The sequence below is a fragment of the Nematostella vectensis genome, chromosome 2 (genome assembly GCF_932526225.1).
Source record: "Nematostella vectensis chromosome 2, jaNemVect1.1, whole genome shotgun sequence".
Lineage (NCBI taxonomy): Eukaryota > Metazoa > Cnidaria > Anthozoa > Actiniaria > Edwardsiidae > Nematostella > Nematostella vectensis.
In genome coordinates, this window is record NC_064035.1 from 3,686,268 (window position 1) to 3,705,556 (window position 19,289).

Consider the following 19,289-nt stretch of genomic DNA (forward strand, 5'->3'; position numbering starts at 1 on the left):
TTCATAAATGACACTCCTAATCTTCACTTTAATGCCGAACCCTCCTCGCCTTGTGGTGGGTGGGCGTCTATCTAAATGAGTTTTTTTTTCTCTCAGAGCATTGTCCAGCAGCAAATAGCAGATTCGCGGATGGAAATTGAGTACGCTCGATTGATGGTCCTCAAAGCCGCTTATCTGCTGGATAAACAGGGCAATAAGGCGGCAAGAAAACAGGTACTAAACCTCTCCCTAACCACCCTAGACAGCTTTTACGAGCGCATCGTTATTACGGACAAGGAAACAGGTACTAAATCTCCCTTTCCCTAACCACCCTAGACTGACAGCTTTTACGAGCGCATCGTCATTAGGGACAAGGAAACAGGTACTAAATCTCCCTTTCCCTAACCACCCTAGACTGACAGCTTTTACGAGCGCATCGTTATTACGGACAAGGAAACAGGTACTAAACCCCTTTCCCTAAACACCCTAGACTGACAGCTTTTACCAGCGCATCGTCATTACGGACAAGGAAACAGGTACTAAATCTCCCTTTCCCTAACCACCCTAGACAGCTTTTACGAGCGCATCGTTATTACGGACAAGGAAACAGGTACTAAACCCCTTTCCCTAAACACCCTAGACTGACAGCTTTTACGAGGGCATCGTTATTACGGACAAGGAAATAGGTACTAAACCCCTTTCCCTAAACACCCTAGACCGACAGCTTTTACGAGCGCATCGTTATTACGGACAAGGAAACAGGTACTAAACCCCTTTCCCTAACCACCCTAGACTGACAGCTTTTACGAGCGCATCGTTTTTACGGACAAGAAACCAGGTACTAAACCCCTTTCCCTAAACACCCTAAATTGCTTTTACGAGCGCATCGTTATTACGGACAAGGAAACAGGTACTAAACCCCTTTCCCTAAACACCCTAGACTGACAGCTTTTACGAGCGCATCGTCATTAGGGACAAGGAAACAGGTACTAAACCCCTTTCCCTAACCACCCTAGACTGACAGCTTTTACGAGCGCATCTTCATTAGGGACAAGGAAACAGGTACTAAATCTCCCTTTCTCTAACCACCCTAGACAGCTTTTGCAAGCGCATCGTTAGAAGGGACAAAAGAAAAATCCATAGGTAGACTTGGATACAGCAAAATGTAACTCGCGTTCTTATGATCTCTTACTTCTCTAACTTACTATCACTCGTCCCCGGTACCCGCTGGCGATTCAAGGCAGTCGGGACGCCATTGAACGGATGGATACTGCCATACCCAGGGTGACTATGACGAGATACCCGATATCTAGTTTCTACGGCTTTTTATAGATTTATAATTGTTTTATATAATTATCAGATCGCCATGGCAAAGATTGTCGTCCCCCGTCTAGCATGTCGGGTAATCGACCGAGCCATCCAGGTGCATGGCGGGATGGGAGTGTGTCAGGACTCACCACTGGCCCATTTCTACGCGAGCATGCGTACACTGCGCATCGCAGACGGGCCAGATGAGGTTCACATGGAGACGGTGGCGAAAATGGAGCTTCGTGAGTACCTGAAGTCCCGGATGTGATTTTCGGCGCCAAAATTACTTATCACGTGACAGGGCCGCGTTTATTTCGTCGAACTGGCGGCTGGTAGAAGCTTTTTTTTCCTTAGTACAGCCAGGTCAGGGTCAATTAGCCAAGGGTCGTCAGAAACCATTCGCCTTGTACTTGTCGACTTAGTGATATGCACGGAATCATGCAGGAAACTCGGAAGCCGATCGCTCCCGAGCTTTTTGTGTCTTCGCACCCGAACCAGGCAATTTGCTAGTCACGGACAAATTACCAAGAAAGATTATAAGGAACCCGTTCGGCTTAAAACTCGTGACTTTTGCTTAACCTGAAGATAGGTTAGTGAAATAGTAGTGTAGGAGGTAATATGATAGAATGTAGCTTATGATATAAATATGTTAAGTTGATAAGATTTTTAAATGCGATTATTGCGCCCTTTCACCGTCAGATCCAGTGTGAGATTTTTCAAGGGGGGGACCCTAAGGGGGTTGTAGGCGCCGATACACGAATTTTATAATAAATTGAAAAAAAAATACAGTCCAGAGGCACCGCTCCTCCTGGAACTGTCACCGCTTTTTTGAAGTGAAGTATCTGCTCACAGGCTGTAAGTTTCCAGAGTAATATGACAGATGTTCGAATAATTGAAAGATATTTTGAGTTTATATTTTATACTATATAGTTGAGCCGTTTATCCGATTTAGATATACTCATGCAAAATAATAATGATATAATAATAACCATCACGATCACGATAATGGCGATCATGCAAAATACCCAATAGGCAGGATCTTCAGTTATTAATATAATATACCAAGGAATTCGACGAGTTTTGTAACATCGAATTTAGCAATAAATACGAAATCGATAGAATGATCTTTCAGATCCTGACAACAATATCTGGGAAATAATTTCAATTCGATTTTCTCGATTTAAAAAGGCATTTTTGCCGTCTCTTGCCATATCTTTGTATCACGGTTCCAACTGTAGCATCAGGGTCTTTATGAGGTTAACCGACTAGCGACAAACGGCCTAAAAAATAACCGACAACCGAAGAAATATAGGAAAAAAACTAGTAACTACCGACATTTATAAGGTTTTTTTAACGATTTTTTTATGGTTTCCCGTATTTTTACTCTTCTATCGTCAATCTAAATAAATGAATCTGCACCATGCATTTCCTGTTCCTGCATCAGCTTTTCTGACAGTCATAAACCCATAGTTGCTATCAACTATTCATCGAATCAGTTTTTACATGAAATTTTGTACAAAAGCGAATACTAACTTAGATTTACCGACTTCCGACAAATTACGGAAATTTTAACTGACTACTGACATGCAAACCCGCATCCAGACCCCGTAGTATTAAAACCGAACGCGTAGATTCAACTAAAAAACGGCGTCAGCGATTAGTTTTTCAAAACTATTGTTGATCGACAAAAATTTTGTCGATCAACATTTAATGAATAACTCTTGATGGCGTGTTATTGTCTACTGTTGCCATGACAACATAAATCCTCAGTTAAGCGTATATACAATAAAGTACAGCAATTGAGCTTAAACTGTCACCAATTACTTTTCCTTGACATCAAATATCATATTTTTTGACATTTAAATGAAGCACGTGAAGTTATTTTATGAGCGCGCATCGGAAACAAAAGCAACTTGTAGGACATTGCAAATTAGTCAGTTACTGTAATCTCCATCAAATCGGGACGTTTGACTTCTGAAAACACTTCATGAACACCTCTCAAAACGTTTCTCAAGAATCGCACCGATTTGTTTGCCCAAACTGATTTTCGGTCATTCGTTTTAAGCAACACACACTCTGCTCTGTTTGCCTCATTAATAGCTACCTCACGAATGTTTTTATTATATTGTGCCAATTCTCTTGGGAGAAAACGGGGGGGACTGGGTGGTTTGAGTGAAACCCCCCTGGGGCCCGCCGCGGCCCCTCCGACCCCCCCAACCCCATCTTAGGCTTGGGAGGCGCGGCGCGCCCCTCCGAGCCCCCCAGCCCCGTCTCATGCAGATGAGGCCCCGCGTAGATTGCTAATTATCCATCTACGTCGGGATCACTTCGCGTAGATGGGTAAATAGCGATGGTGTCTGGGACGTGTGCTAGGGCCGCAAAAACGAGGAGGGCCGCCAACCTACGGAGCGCGGAATAACCGTTTTTCCGCCGTAAATTCAAAGCCGCTGGCGTGGCGTTTAAACCTGAGTTTTACTCGAACACCTCGCTCCCGAACTCCTCGCGAATTTCTCGCAGCCTCTTTTTCATCTTTTCGCGTGTCTCCAGGGAGGGCCCTTTCCTGCTTTTTTTATCACTCGGTGCGAGGCCGTGTCAAGCTCTGATAGCGGCCTTGAGCGCGTAGTATCTCTCTTGTTCCTGAAGTATTAGCCGAAACTCTTCGTCTGAGATATGCCCGTCCTGCAGAGCCTTAGAGACCAGCTCGCTGATCGAGTTTTTCTTACTCTCCGCTAAAACCATCGTGTCTTCGTGTTTAGCCACCTTGGTCGTAAGACCCCTAGAGACTACCCCCGCGCCCACGATACCGACCAGCCCAGCGACCCCTGCCAGCGGACCGCCGATCAGAACCCCTATCCCACTCATAGAGACCCCCACCCCGGCGCTGGAAAGCGCCCCTGCAGCGATGCCGGATGCCACAGACACAGCATGGGTAACGGCAAAGGCACGCTTATACTTCTTCCGCACCTGTCGATGATGCGTTATCTCGTTGTCTAGAACCGCCTGAGTGTCACATATTTTCTGGAGTCGGAAGCTTTGCACGTCGCCGCCGATGCTTGCCGGAGCGGTAGGCGTCATGTGCGTACCCTTCGGGGGGCAGACGCTGGGAAGCGAGGGGTATATGGCACCGCTGCTAACGTCGCTGTTTGCCATGCTTGTTATGTCGGACCTAGGTTAGCTCTAATACGAGGCGAACAGGCTTGCCCTTAAAGTCTACCCGTCTACCGCGGTTATCCCTGATCCATATTCGGATACTCGAGACTAACTCAGAGGAAGATACTGCGACACAAACGGGGATGTCGGGCCCATAGACGACTTTCTCGTGCGGCCTCCCGCGGGTTTCTAGACAAGCGAGAACGTTTGAAGGCTCGTCTAAGGCGAGGCATTGCGAGCGGTCTACGGTATCGCAGAAGATGTAGAGGGCCTCTATTTTCGGCAAAGCCACCTTAAGTGGGGCCCCCCACGAGCAGTGCGAGGCCCCGCCCCCCAACTGATCGTCTTTAGCCTCTAGGCCAAATAGTGCGCAAAGCTCGGCATTCAGGAACTCAACGCCTTTGGACACGAGCGCGATCTTCCCGGTGAGGGGATCCAGCTCCGCGGTCAGAATCTTGCTTTCAGCGCGGTTGATCGTTTCCACGATGGACTCGGCCGTGTGGTGCCCGGCTGGCAGAGTAGCGATGGGCGGGAGGGAAGCTATAGTCGTTATCTGATGCTCCCGCTCGAGATTATACCAGCTGTTAAACAGCGAGCACTGCCGGAGCGCCATGGCTATCGGAGCCTTCCTATGGGTACTGGCCACAGCAACTCAACTTTGCGGTCTGGTGCGCAACCGCCGGATGTGGGGTGTCCCTAACTGACCCCACTTTCGCCACGCTCCCCTCTGTCATCAGGGGATTTCTAAGGTTTCACGTCTACTTCACCACCCGGAGGATACTCTACGAGCTCGGCGTCCCCCTGCCTGGCGACAGCCCGTTCGCGCAAAAAGGTAACCCCTACAAGAAGGCCGCTTTCGAGCGTCTATGTATAGAGTTCGGTTTGCCGCGTAAGCCGGACTTCCGGTGGAAAGGCGGGCGGAACCACGGGCTAGGCGATGTGTTTGTGTTCTATCCGGGGGAGGGGTATCGCAACGTGCACGTGATCCGTGGCTACGACACGGCGGCGGACGAGTACCCGAGCCACCTCAATCTGTTTAGCGACGAAGGTGGGACGTACAATAGTGGGAAGCAGGTGGGTTACATACGCAACGACGACCACGGGGGCGTGCAATATAGCTGGTTTGCGCCTCCCAAAGGTGAGGGGCTGACGAAAGCAGGGCTAGGAAGACTCGATCGCTCGGTAGAGGCGTTCGTCTACACAGTGCTTGGCGCGCAGGTAAACGTCGGTTCCTCTATCGCGGGGGCCGGTGGGCCGGCCATGGAGGCGCAGGCGGAGTTCACGAAGCTGCTTGAAGACGCGATCATAGAAAACGACATCGCTCAAAGCGTGCAAAGGTACCTGTTAGCCGTGCTGGAGGCCAAGGTGAGAATGAGTCTTGCGGTCGCACCAGGAGTGTGGCTGATGCCGAGCGATCTGGTGATAAACACGCAAAGCGTCGTGGGCTACAACAATAAGCTGCAGAAAGCCACGGACTCCATGACGCTTGGCGCAAACGCGATCAACACCGAGACAAAGCCAGTCGGTGCTCATAACATGGACGGTGGGCATCCTAGGGTGCAACACGTGACTGACCCTGGGATCGACCGCGTGCCGTCCCGGCGGCAAAGCAAGGATTCCGCCCCTGCGAAAGTGCACGCAGAGGGCGCGGCCCCTGCCCCCTCTCCAAGTACGCACGCTGCGCATAGCATGGCTGCCGCCGGAACGGGCGAAAAAAGTGACCACACCGCCCTCAAGGCGGGGTTGTCGGCACTCGCGGTGGCCGCGGCGTATTACTTGTTCCGATGACTGCTTTGCATTCGACGAACCAGGAACGCGGCTACGGCTAGAATAAGCAGCCACGCATTTTCGCCAAGGAATTTCACCGCTTCTCCTGCAGCCTTAAACACGAAGTTCGCGATGCTGCCTACTAGCCCGGGAAGAAGCTCGCCTAGCTTTTTCCCGATGGCCTTAAGCCCGTTACCGGCCCCTCTGGCCACGGAGGAGAGCGACTTGCCGAGCGACGTCACAATGGCCGCGATCGTCGTCGCTACGGCCAACCCGATAGCGGTGAGGGTAAAGCCATACTTTTTGAAGATGGCTTTGATGCGCTCTCTTAGCGGCTTTTGGTTCTCGAGCTCTCGGTTTTCGCGTTCTAGTTCGTCAATCTCGGACAGCCTCTCCTCGTTGAGCTCACGGGCCTCTTGGCGGCGACTCTCTGACGTGTTAGGGTCGTCGATGGTCTCCCTGTCTGTGGCTACCACCCCTTGCAGCTCTTGGACTCGTTCTGTGTTCTCCTGGATGACCGCGTCTATCTCTGCCACGGACCCCATCGCCAGCTTGAAGCCTTTCAGCTTTGCAACGTCCTGTCGAACGCCCCCGTCCTCATTGAACAGCTGTTTTGGTTTAGATCAACCTCCTTTGTCGAGGTTGCGAACCTGTATTAGCGTCTTTCCCCTCCGGTCTGACTGGAACCGTATCAGATTCTCGTTAAGGTCTGGGTATTCCTCCCTGAGGGACTGGAGACCGAGTCTTGTCGCTGCACCCTCTGTGATGAACGAGGTTTCAGCGCTTGCCGTTCCGGCGGTTTGCGTTGCGCTTTGCGTAGCCATGCTATGCGCAGCATGCGTACGCGAAGACGTGCTCGTCATTGGGATCGACTCCCCATCGTCGGGGTCAAACGGGATAAGGGGCGTCGTCTCGTCGTCCCCCGCCCTGCGATCGGCGGACGCACCCGGCAAGGCATCGTCAATGTCAACGTCAACATCACCCATGATGCGTGCGCATAACTCGTGCTATGCTATATTAGACATGTCTAACAGTCCGCACCATAGCCACGCGGCTTCGTACTTTATGTATATATAGTATATATACGTATACGATGTCAGTCAGCGATAAACTTGACCCCCAACGAACACCCAGAACTCCTCTGGGGTTGAAAGCCGAGAGAACTGTTCACCGGGTCACTCTCAACCCGTCGACGGCCTCCCCAGGCGAGACGCTATATGTGGCGGTCCCAAAGCTATCGGAAGGCGTCACGCTCGTACCTGGCCCCTTGAGGGTCGGTCTCGATCTCTCCATCTCAGGCCATGCAAATAATACCGTCGTGAACAACGTCGGCCGAAATCTAGTGAGCCGCCTAAAAATCACGTTTGCAGGAGAAACGCTCCAGGACACCAACCGCTACGACGTCTTCAAGACGAATGAGGAGCTTTACCTGTCCAAGGTCGAGAGAAAGGACCGCCTGGAGCAGGGCATACAGTCAGAAAACATGCGCAAGCTTCGCTCCAAGGCTGGCGATAAAGCGACTAGTAACGCCAAGGAGAACGCTCTAAACGCCGCCCACGGGGCGAGGTACACCATCCCGCTAGACCATTCTCTGCTGACGGACCACGGCGTACTGTACCCAAGGGCGCTCTCCGAGGCGCTGCTCTTCGAGATCACGTTCGCAACGGTTGACCAGGTAGTAGTCGGAAGCAATGCTACCAAATTATCCTATGGCATCAAAAATCTAGAGCTGGAATACGAAAGCCTGAGGGACGACAACCTCGCCCGGTCTGCAGCCGCCGCCTACCAAAACGACTCTGAGAAGTTCGTGTACCCCGACATCAAGAGCGTTCGCGTTACAATCGACGGCGTGCCAAACAGGGTCTTCAGCCAGGGGCTGCGCCCCACGGATTTCTGGAGGGAGGCGAAAAGGTGGTTCGTCCGCTCCTCCCTCTCCGCCTCGAGATAAAACGCACGGCAAGCGGCACGGGTACCGTAAACTGTCACGTGTTTGTGGTGGCCGACGCCCAAATGAACCTTATGAACGGATAGCTAGAGTCCATACAATACTGAGCACATACGCCGGATCGTGTTTCCGCGCGAAGCGGTATGGACCCGAAAAACATCCCATTTAACGCTCTCATCGTGGGCCCGACGTCATGCGGGAAGACCCGATTCATAGTGGACCGGCTGCGCGGCCCTTTCCGGGGCAGGTTTGACTACACTGTACTCATGTGCCCTACCTTTGTCTACAACAAAACATACGACGGCTTCGGCGAGGGCGACGATCGTCTGTTTGTCATCGCACCTGAGGCGGGTCAGACCGACATACTGCTGAGGTTTGTCTCCTCTCTTTTCGAAGGCACTAATACGCTAATCATACTCGACGACTGTGCGGCCTCGAAAGACGTAAAGAAGCGCTCTGACCAGCTCGTCAACTTGGCGTTCTTGCCGTTCCGGCGACAGCGCTTCGCGCTCCCGGACAATGCAAATCTCGGCTGTTACCCATGGAGTAAGCAGACATTTAGACACGAGGGCCCCACCCATATCCGCACGTCCGTGCACCGCAATGTCGACGACGCAGCAGAGCAAGATTACAAAGACCATCACCGACGCCGCAGTCATAACCGGCCTCGTCGCCGGTATCGGCTGGGTTGGGCGCAAGGTCTTACGCGAGGACTTCACCAAAGACCCCTCCGCGAACGCCATGAACTACGCAAAAATGACTGCCGCCGTTACAGGTGCTGTCGCTTTGAAGGGTTACCTTGAGGACCAGAAGATCCTGCCCGTGTAGTAGTGTACCTTCTGCAGCAGTGCACACCACTGCGCGTGTGAGCCATGTATTAGACTCGTGTACGTTTCATGCGCATGCGCCGCCGAAGGCATTCACACAGCACGTGAAGTGTGCGCATTGGCGCCGGCGCTCTCGCCATCGGCTACGCAGCTAGCCGCTTGCTGTGATGCAGCTGCCGTTCCAGCGCTGCGTCTAGGCGGCCTTTTTCCATGCTGCGCGTATACGCATGCGTATAAGATGATTGCAGACCGAGTTCGCGCAGCAGTGCGTATGCACGCCATGCACGCCCCGGCAGACGGCAAACGCCTGTTGGAGACTGATACACCTGTTGCAATGTATGTCCGACGAAGAACTCGATGCGTTCCTTCGTCCTATATAATACGCCAGAGGCGGCTTCCAGGGAGTGACCGCTCTGCATGTCAAACTTCCCAAGGGCTCAGCCCCCATAGATCGAGTGCGCAAGTGGGTAAGCTCGCAGCCCGTCGGGAACTACACACAGACACCCCCTCCTCCGACTACCTACGCCCACTTCTCGGAGCAGATACCAAACCGTATCCACCAGTCGGACCTGCTATTCTTGCCAACCGACCGTGGGTACAAGTATGCCCTGACAGTCGTTGACGTTGCTTCACGATATAAAGCCGCCAGCCCACTGAGGACTAAGAGCGCGGCCGTCGTCTCCCGCGAACTCGCTGGCATCTATGCAGAGGGACTTCTCACATGGCCTAAAGTCCTCATGGTTATTGACGGCACGGAGTTCAAGGGTGCTACCACAAAGCTCCTAACAGACCACGGGGTGGATGTCCGACGGGCTGAGCCAGGGCACCACAGGAGCCAAGCTTTCGCCGAGTCTTTCCATCGCTGGCTGGCACAGCGCCTATTTCGTGCGCAGTACTCGAAGGAGCTTGCATCCGGCGAGACAAACCGCGAGTGGGTTACTGCTTTGCCAATTGTCATCTCGGACATGAACGCAACGAAGACTCGCATGACTGGCTTTGCGCCTAAAGACGCCATAAAGCTGAGGCGCGTGCCTCTCAAAGCCGAAAAGCCCCCCTTAGAGGTCCCCTTAGAGGTAGGAACGGATGTGTACATCGCCGTAAACGAAGAAGACCTTCAGGACAAGGGCCGACGGCGAGCGACGGACCCGTGGTGGACAAGCAAGGCATACCCAATACTAAAGGGGGTCATGGAGCCCGGACAGCCAGTGTTGTATTACAAGGCGTACTCTAAGCACGGCTTCACGCGTTCGCAGTTGCGTAGCGCGACGCTAGCGTGACAAAACAGATAAAAAAATCTGCTGATCGCGCAAGCGCCACCCTAGCGTGACGCTAGCGTGATCAGCGCTTGTGCCTCCTATTGCAGCTGAGGCACGTGAGTCTGACATTCCACTTGTAGTGACCCTGAATGTCGTCCAGCCGGTCGATACTGAAGCATTGGGGATGACTCTTGGTGTACCCCTGAAGCAGAAACTGAGTGCCACAGACCGTGCACTTCTTTTCCGCGTCAGCAATCATGCCGAGTACGTGGTCTACCGTCAGAACATGGTGCGGTCCCGTGTACTTTGTGCGACCCTTTTGCCTGTCGTCTATAGCGTATCGCTTGATTCGCGCTATAATGAACTCTTTACTGGGCGTAGCCTGCAGTCCTGTGGGAACCAAGGCACCGGGGGTGTTATCGGGGGGGATCACGCGGACTATCTAGTCGGCGAGCCGCACGCGGGAGATGCCGGTGTATACAGCATTCGTGATCCAGCCCTCTAAGCTGTGGTCTATGATAAACAAACGTCTTGGAGTCTGGATAGTCTTGCCCTGCACCCGGTGGAAAGTCCCCCAGCCCGCGTATTTCCACTCGGGGGGAAGCCCGTTAAGGACCGCGTCGAGAGGAACCTCGACTACCGTGCCTTTGTACGCGTCGACCTTCTCACCCCTTTTGCCTGGCACGGGCACCGGCCGCCCTTGCTTGCGATAACGATGCGCGACGCAGGGATCGGGGTCAAAGCGAATGGTTGCTGGCAATCGGGGGTAGTTTTTCCTGTGGTGCTCTACCAATCGCTGCTGAACAAGGGCCCCCATCTTGTTGGTCGAGCACACCCACATATCGCTTGGGTGGGCCTGCTCGATCGCCGCGTCGAACGCCATCCCATCCCACTCCTCTCGAAACACCTCAAGCTGTTGGGAATCTGGCTGACACCAAATCCGGCCCTTTATGTCGTGGCGCCTGGAGAAGGGCGCGGCAGAGCCGCAGTCGCGTGTACTGTACGGCTTTCCGCAGTCTTCACACAGGCAGCGGTAGTCGGACTCAAACCAACGGATGTTCCCTTGTGCCCACTCCTTGAGCATATCGTGAGGCCCCTCTTTATCTCCCCAGGGCGGGACCTGCCCATAGTCGCCACAACACACTACCTGACACGGCTGCGTCGCGAGATACCCTAGGATGGCGTGTAGCACTTTAGTCTGTACCTTACAGCACTCGTCAATGATAATCACTTCTGCGAGACGGTGGAGTTTGTGCCCCAGCTCGGAAGGTCTCCACTCCTCTATCGGCTTCTCCGCTGGTATGCAGAGGTAGTGGTGGTAGGTTTGAGCCTTCACCGCGAGGCGCGGGTTGTTGCAATGGTCGTGGGCGAGGTCGTTCTCGGGGGTGAGCACCACAACGTTGCGGCCGCGGAACATGCTCACCGCCCACTCGGTCTTCCCCGATCCTCCTTGGCCGGCTAGATACATCTTTGCAGAGGTTGCGGCCACTAGATCGCACGGCAGACTCGGCGCAGTGCTTGGCTCCCTAGCCAAGCTCCCTGACCTCTTCGGACCCCAAGCCGCTTCGGGTCGCCACTCGTACCCAGGCTTCTTGTGGCGCCACTCTCCATACCTCGGATTTCGCTCCACGAGCTTTACACCACTGGGCACCGCCTTTCCGTATATGGCATCTGTGCACACTCGGAGGACGTCTTCGCGAGGGATCCGCCTCAATATGCGTCGCAACGCTATGTTTGCGTACGCCAAGACGAAGGCCCTGATATGGTACCATTGTGAGCGCCGGACTCCGTCTTTGTATTGGATCAGATGAGCCCCGTCGGCATGCTCGAAGTTAAGTAAGTGGTCGGTGCCCGCAAGGAGGTTTGTCAGATACGCGGCTTCTTCACGGTCGCGGACTACGATCGAGGACTCGTCGCCGTGGCGAGCGTGGCCTCGTTTTGTTCCAAGTGCTGCCCTACCCTCCCGGAAGTGCAGGGGTGGCAGGCCTCAGAGAACTCCCACTCGGTCAGCTGAATGGCCCCGGTCAGTTGAATAACCTCGCTCAATGGCAGTCCCACAACATCCGCGATACGATACACGTTCGTAGGGAAGCCGTATTTCCGTACCAGATCAATGGCGTCCGAGGCGCCGCCGAAGACACTGTCCTCGCATCCTAGGTACGCCGCACGCATGTCGATGTGCGCATGAGGCTGCGCCCCTAAGTTTTCCTTGCTATTCCACACTTTGGACTCAACCTGCGCCGCTCGCCAGACGTCCCTGTATTTAAGAGGCGTTGGCCTGATGTTCTCTCTTTGGGTCCACTTCTTGAAGCGATACCCTACTGCACCGCCCATCGAGTGCGTAGCTTCGGTGTACTCTTGGTAGGCTGGGTGGTCATCAGGGAGCCATTGAGGATCATATCCAGTCTCGTCTGTAAACGCCCTGTCGATAGCCCATCCGTCTTGTCCCGATCGGTACAGTTTGCCTTCGTGCGTGACTTTAACACGCCCACACAGCCAGATCCTCGTGCTTCTGGGGATCGCCCTGTTTATAAAGCGAATGAGCACCTCTCGCATTTTTGCGTAGCGCGAGGCGCCGCCTTCTCCTGACATAACGAACGAAGCTCCCCCTCAGCCTCGAAGTCTAGGCCGTGGACGCTCGCGATCGCAGGTGGTTCGGTCGGAAGCTCCGCCCAGGCGTGGTTATTGTGGCAAGGGATGCGGATTTGTGTGTACCCCCTCTCGTACTTCCCCGAGTCCCACATAACGTTGCCCAGGGCGTCCACGGCTACCAGCTTTATCTCGAGCTTCTTTTCCATCTCAAAGAGGTCTTCTTTGGTGCATCCCGTAGTGGCCAGCTTCTTGTCAAATCGCTCGAGGATCTCGCCTGGTGTCTTGGTCAGACCAAGGGAGCGCGAGGTGCCGCGACTCCTCAAGAAGTCGGCAACGTAGCTCACAACACAGTTAGCGAAGGCGTCACTCCCCTCTCGCTCAAACATTGGCCCGGGCTCCCCATTTTGCTCAGGTAAAGGGCGAAGCTCGTATCTCACGTAGACGAGGTACTCTCGTCCTTTCTCCCAAATACCTGCATCGATGCCTTCCAGGGCGCCGACTGCGATTTGGTCCCCTCTTTTGACTAACGACCCACCAATCTTGTGCTCCGAGCGCCCTGTGCTCCCTCCGTGATTGGCGCCAATGGCTCTGCGGGGGCCTTACCAACGACCGTGAAGAGTCCGTAACGCCGGTCGGGGTCCATCATCTCGAGCACCAGCGGCAGCACTGCGTTTGCCCTCAGAGACTCTCGCTCGTGCGAGACCCACCACACCGAGCCGTCGTCATTAATATCAGGCCCCGCATAACCGGCTTTAGAGCAATGACACCTGTTCCACCAAGATCTCGTATCTCCTGGTAAACACCGGTGCTTATGTCTTGGCCCCGAAGAGTGGCATCCACGTTTGGGAACCGAAGATGGGCGCCGCCGACGAAGAGAGAACAGTACTTCTCGGGGTCTAAGCTCTCTGGGCCCTCTTGCCGCCGTCCCGGCAGCAAAGGGTCGACTTCCTCTGTCCACACTTTCGCCGGTACGAGCGGCTTAAGCAGCTTGTGTTTGACATCGTCGGGGATGTCCTCGTCCAGGATGTTCTGGACCAGCCCTGCCAGTACGGCGGGCGCCTCTTTGTCAGGCATGCTATTGAGAATCTCCTCTATATAAGCGTCCATGTTTGGGCACACCTTGTGCCACCCAGTCTCTAACTGCCCGTATCACAACCGGCGGGACGAGTGTTTGGGTATGACTTGTGCCACCCAGTCTCTAATTGCCCGTACCACGGCCGGCGGGACGAGCGTTTGGGTATGCCTTGTGCCACCCAGTCTCTAATTGCCCGTACCGCGGGCTGCGATGTCAGACAGGACGAGTGCGAACCATTTCCGAGCGCGCCTCTCGACGCCGCGCATCCTCTGCCCATCACGATTCGCTCCGCAGGGGCGGCACAGCCGCATCTCCGACCGAGTCCATATGCCGCAGATCCTGCACGGCACGGGGAGTTGGCTGCCCTTACGGAGCCTTTGGAGGTGCACCTTGCAGTAGGTGTCCATGCACCTCCGGCCGCACGTGTTTGCGTGGCCGACCCTTAGCCACCCGCAATAATCTTTTCCGCACTTCATCCTTCGAACGCTCGGTATACCACAGGACAGACGGATGTCTAATTGCAAGTCCTTGGGGGTTCCAACTGCATCATTGGAAAAACATAGCCGTGATACTTCATAACAGCTTCATTTATTAGAGTGCGAGTCAAAAAGTCCTTAAAAAACGCATGTCATGAAGTACCAGGCTCAACTATCCAAGATGGCGGCTCGCTACGCGAAGTGGTTCCGGCGTAGATGGATAATTAGCAATCTACGCGGGGCCGCATCTGTATGAGACGGGGCTGGGGGCCTCGGAGGGGCGCGCCGCGCCTCCCAAGCCTAAGATGGGGTTGGGGGGGTCGGAGGGGCCGCGGCGGGCCCCAGGGGGGTTTCACTCAAACCACCCAGTCCCCCCCCCGAAAACACACGTGTTTTGACAACCAAACGTAGCAACCGAAGCATATATAAGCGCCTGTGTTCGGATTCGGCCATAAACAGACAGAGACATTCGACCTTCAGAGCCATACATCTGTCCACAAGACACAAATATTTGCAAAATGAGAGAAATCGTTCACCTTCAGACAAAATTAATGTAACAGATCTAGATATTTCACTGTACTTTCATTACTAAAGTATGCGGGCTCAAATTCATATCAATTAAAGTTGGGCAATTAAAATTATGTTTAAACTGGTCTTCATGGTCGGGGCTTACCTGATGTTCATGGTACCGGTTGTCAAGTGTAATTTCTAATGTTTATAATTCTCCGTGCGCAGTTTTGGAACGAACATGGTATTGACCCGACTGGAACCTACCACGGAGACTCAGATCTCCAGCTTGAAAGGATCAACGTGTATTACAACGAGGCAACAGGTGAGCATCAACGCAATTCCTAGATGATACGCTATACCAAATTACTCATTGACATAGCTTAGGCTACCTGTGGATACACTATACCATCGTATGAAATATGAAGTCGCCGCACATGATATGTTATGGCGGACGAATGCAAATTTTGTTTTGAAGAGAGCATATGTAAGTTGAAAAAAAGTAAACTCTAAGGAGTCATTCGGGGAGAAGTTTGAGAATCTAGAAGCGCTGGAATGCAAAAACCGTTCTAATCTGATGTCTCAATTTCACAATTTTACAATGGCCAAATTCATGTTTCAAAGCCCTGACGTCTTCTTTTTTACCCCTATACCTTGTACCATACCCCTATACCTTGTACCACACCCCTATACCTTGTACCACACCCCTATACCTTGTACCATACCCCTATACCTTGTACCATACCCCTATACCTTGTACCATACCCCTATACCTTGTACCACACCCCTATACCTTGTACCACACCCCTTTACCTTGTACCACACCCCTTTACCTTGTACCACACCCCTATACCTTGTACCACACCCCTATACCTTGTACCACACCCCTATACCTTGTACCATACCCCTATACCTTGTACCATACCCCTATACCTTGTACCATACCCCTATACCTTGTACCATACCCCTATACCTTGTACCACACCCCTATACCTTGTACCATACCCCTATACCTTGTATCATACCCCTATACCTTGTACCATACCCCTATACCTTGTACCACACCCCTATACCTTGTACCACACCCCTATACCTTGTACCATACCCCTATACCTTGTACCACACCCCTATACCTTGTACCACACCCCTATACCTTGTACCATACCCCTATACCTTGTACCACACCCCTATACCTTGTACCACACCCCTATACCTTGTACCACACCCCTATACCTTGTACCACACCCCTATACCTTGTACCACACCCCTATACCTTGTACCATACCTCTATACCTTGTACCACACCCCTATACCTTGTACCACACCCCTATACCTTGTACCACACCCCTATACCTTGTACCACACCCCTATACCTTGTACCATACCCCTATACCTTGTACCATACCCCTATACCTTGTACCTCACCCCTATACCTTGTACCACACCCCTATACCTTGTACCACACCCCTATACCTTGTACCACACCCCTATACCTTTTACCATACCCCTATACCTTGTACCATACCCCTATACCTTGTACCACACCCCTATACCTTGTACCATACCCCTATACCTTGTACCATACCCCTATACATTGTACCATACCCCTATACCTTGTACCACACCCCTATACCTTGTACCACACCCCTATACCTTGTACCATACCCCTATACCTTGTACCACACCCCTATACCTTGTACCATACCCCTATACCTTGTACCATACCCCTATACCTTGTACCATACCCCTATACCTTGTACCATACCCCTATACCTTGTACCATACCCCTATACCTTGTACCACACCCCTATACCTTGTACCATACCCCTATACCTTGTACCATACCCCTATACCTTGTACCACACCCCTCCTCCCCCCTCCCATTTTCCTCAGGCACCGGTTGAATGATTGTTTCTAAATTCATTTTTCTTAGGCGGGAAGTACGTTCCTCGTGCTGTTCTTGTCGATTTGGAGCCTGGAACTATGGACTCTGTCCGTTCCGGTCCCTTCGGACAGATCTTCAGACCCGACAACTTCGTGTTTGGTTAGTAATACTTGACACTCCATATGACTGTCACTTAAACCAAAAGCGTACTTACTATCGGCATTCAACTCGCCTCTAAGCCTGCATAGAAGACTATACTAGGATTTAAGATGTGTACATATTTTAAAGCATATAATCGCGGTAATATGAAACCTGCACAAAAGTGTTATAGATTATAGACTATATTGTTATAGATTTTTGGGTCGTGACTAGGGCGAGCGCTTCGGTCTGCCGGTTCGCCTTATACTGGCTACTGTCCTGAGATCATGGAATGGACAGTTTACACCTATTTTCGTAAGCAGGTTAAAATGTTTAGGGTTAGCACGTATCAGCTGCATATATTCTGTTTGAGGCGACTGTATTCATCGATTTTTTTTTTCGTAAACACATCACAATTTTTGCTGGATGCGCGACTGCGTCCACATTTTAGCTACGGCCCTTGTTCACTGTTCAATGTTCACTTTCTCTTGGCCGTTCTAGTAATAGTTCTAGTTCTGGTAATCTTTTTGACGGCTGTCTAATGATTTATTTTATCCAATAATAGGCCAAAGCGGAGCTGGTAACAACTGGGCTAAGGGCCACTACACTGAAGGAGCCGAGCTTGTGGATTCCGTCTTAGATCTAGTGAGAAAGGAAGCCGAAAGCTGTGACTGCATTCAAGGTTTCCAACTCACTCACTCCCTCGGGGGCGGTACAGGCTCTGGCATGGTAACACTCTTCATCTCAAAGATCAGAGAAGAGTACCCTGACCGAATCATGAACACATTCAGCGTTGTGCCGTCACCCAAGGTTTCTGACACCGTGGTCGAGCCATACAACGCCACCCTGTCCGTCCATCAGCTGGTAGAGAACACAGATGAGACTTACTGCATCGACAACGAGGCCTTGTACGACATCTGCTTCAGGACCCTCAAACTAACCACACCAACCTATGGTGACCTGAACCATCTCGTCTCTGCTACCATGAGTGGTGTAACAACCTGCCTTAGATTCCCTGGACAGGTACAGTATGCTGTAAGAGAAGTAGCCTCTTGCGTCAACCTCAATTAACCCTGATTTCCTTTTTATCTACAGCTTAACGCCGACTTAAGGAAGCTTGCTGTCAACATGGTACCCTTCCCCCGTCTCCACTTCTTCATGCCTGGCTTCGCTCCCCTCACCAGCCGTGGCTCCCAGCAGTACAGAGCCCTGACTGTCCCTGAGCTCACCCAACAGATGTTCGATGCCAAGAACATGATGGCTGCCTGTGACCCACGCCACGGACGCTACCTCACTGTTGCTGCCATGTTCCGTGGCCGCATGTCCATGAAGGAGGTCTTTGAGCAGATGCTGAACGTGCAGAACAAGAACAGCTCATATTTCGTTGAATGGATCCCCAACAACGTTAAGACCGCTGTGTGCGACATACCACCGCTTGTTCTTAAGATGTCCGCCACCTTCATCGGTAACAGCACTGCCATCCAGGAGCTGTTTAAGCGCATTAGCGAGCAGTTCACCGCTATGTTCAGGCGCAAGGCTTTCTTGCATTGGTACACCGGTGAGGGTATGGACGAGATGGAGTTCACTGAGGCCGAGTCCAACATGAACGACCTGGTATCTGAGTACCAGCAATACCAGGATGCTACCGCTGAGGAGGAGGGCGAGTTTGATGAGGAGGAAGAGGAAGCTGAGGAGGCGTAGACGCTAGACCCTCGAACCTTTCCATGAATTTCTTAGAGGAAGTTTAGCACTGGAGGCTCTGCAGAAGATCTCTTGGACACTGCCTTATTCCGCCGCGTGTGTAAAAGAAACAAAATCAATACGAACCAGCCTATTCCCAGGCGTTCTGATCTGGCTTCCTATTATGGCTAGACGTTGTGACGTCACAAGAAGCTCTCTCCCAGACCCCCACTTTTACCCAAGGCTCATATATGAGCACAGGAAACCCAGGAAAGAGGCTGAATTCGTATCTTTAGGTACTATACCATTGTAAGGCGAGGGTCCTTTGCTTAAATAAGATATATTATTATAGGAACCTTAATCCCCAAATTTGTACATATTCACTAATGATTACAATAAACAAATAAAATACAGCCATGTTAAAAGCTGTTGAGTGTTTTTCTCATACACGCAAAGGGATGGACTTGATAATACCGTGCGAATTCTCATTGGTTGGACAAAGCAAGGCATTATTATTGCAAACATTTTATGAAGGGATTTGACGCCGATTTGTTAATTGTAAGACAATGTAATTTGTCTGCGCTCGCGGCTTAGAAGTTTCACCAATTATGTATAAACGTATAAACTAATCCATTATAGGGGCGCAAAGCGTCGCTCAGTAGTGCCTGTGCTACTAATAGGTGGTGATTTTTTGATAAAATTTT

The 19,289-nt window shown here is 52.0% G+C and overlaps 2 protein-coding genes across 3 annotated transcripts in view; both read left to right on the forward strand.

Annotated features, from left to right (window-relative positions):
- The window catches only part of LOC5514793 (acyl-CoA dehydrogenase family member 11), a 20,115-nt gene extending 17,018 nt beyond the window's left edge, over window positions 1-3,097 (forward strand). The window contains exons 19-20 of the mRNA XM_048724127.1: window positions 97-213; window positions 1,340-3,097. Coding sequence (XP_048580084.1) covers window positions 97-213; window positions 1,340-1,555 — 333 coding nt within the window. The 3' untranslated portion in view covers window positions 1,556-3,097. The remainder of the gene's footprint in view (window positions 1-96; window positions 214-1,339) is intronic.
- Window positions 1,491-19,010, forward strand: LOC5514838 (tubulin beta chain). 2 transcript variants are annotated; one of them, XM_048724131.1, is made up of 5 exons: window positions 1,491-1,529; window positions 15,111-15,207; window positions 16,816-16,926; window positions 17,471-17,928; window positions 18,001-19,010. In XM_048724131.1, exons 1-5 carry the CDS (start codon window positions 1,491-1,493, stop codon window positions 18,604-18,606), a joined length of 1,311 nt encoding a protein of 436 aa, XP_048580088.1. In that variant the 3' UTR covers window positions 18,607-19,010. The 2 variants fall into 2 exon arrangements, with proteins under 2 accessions (XP_048580088.1, XP_048580087.1); XM_048724130.1 differs by lacking the exons at window positions 1,491-1,529; window positions 16,816-16,926 and having other exon boundaries at window positions 14,978-15,207.
- Window positions 19,011-19,289: the final 279 nt, after the last annotated feature.

What these genes read in the sequence shown, in the direction of transcription:
- LOC5514838 (XM_048724131.1), top strand. Translation starts at nt 1,491, where the DNA reads ATGAGGTTCACATGGAGACGGTGGCGAAAATGGAGCTTC. An exon ending in GGTGGCGAAAATGGAGCTTC is followed by an intron (nt 1,530 to 15,110) that starts GTGAGTACCTGA and finishes CTCCGTGCGCAG; the next exon opens with TTTTGGAACGAACATGGTAT. An exon ending in GTATTACAACGAGGCAACAG is followed by an intron (nt 15,208 to 16,815) that starts GTGAGCATCAAC and finishes CATTTTTCTTAG; the next exon opens with GCGGGAAGTACGTTCCTCGT.